Here is a 517-nt window from a genome sequence, read left to right as displayed (position 1 = left end):
ATGCGAAAGTAATGGAAACGATTAGTACTAATACTTAAATAAATATGTATATAGATAATATTTTCATTAATTTTAATTTCTTGTAAAAATAAAAGCATTAATAAAAAAATATATTTTTTCTAAAAAATGTTACGAATTAGTCATTCAAATATATTATATGAAAATGATAAAAGATAAACATAATGAAATTAGGATTAGATAGAGACAGAGTAGAGATGATGGAATGAGAAAGTTTTGAGAAGCAGCAAGAAAGGAAAGATGTCACTGTTGTACTTGTATCTTACCCTAATCACTGGACCAACTTGTCTCTTAATAAAAGTGGTTTTGGTGTCTAATCACTTTGCTTACTCTCTAATCACTCTCTCTCTCTCTTTCACCACCTCAGTGTTAATCAGCATAATTATACTTTAAGTTGTTACCACTTTTCTACTAAAGAAAATAGTTATTTCAGTTATTATAAACAAATTCAATAGAAAACGCATCAAACTCAACTAGTTGGGAAAATGGTAGGACACTT

General features: G+C 27.5%; 1 protein-coding gene across 1 annotated transcript in view; it reads left to right on the top strand.

The window, feature by feature from the left end:
- LOC104720019 (protein WVD2-like 5) overlaps positions 1 to 517 on the top strand; it is a 7,145-nt gene continuing 6,628 nt past the window's right edge. Inside the window, exon 1 of the mRNA XM_010437994.2 lies at positions 1 to 8. Coding sequence (XP_010436296.1) covers positions 1 to 8 — 8 coding nt within the window. The remainder of the gene's footprint in view (positions 9 to 517) is intronic.

The sequence above is a fragment of the Camelina sativa genome, chromosome 10 (genome assembly GCF_000633955.1).
Source record: "Camelina sativa cultivar DH55 chromosome 10, Cs, whole genome shotgun sequence".
Classification (NCBI taxonomy): domain Eukaryota; kingdom Viridiplantae; phylum Streptophyta; class Magnoliopsida; order Brassicales; family Brassicaceae; genus Camelina; species Camelina sativa.
The sequence above is the reverse complement of the archived record's forward strand: the minus strand, read 5'-3'. Positions and strand labels throughout refer to the sequence as shown.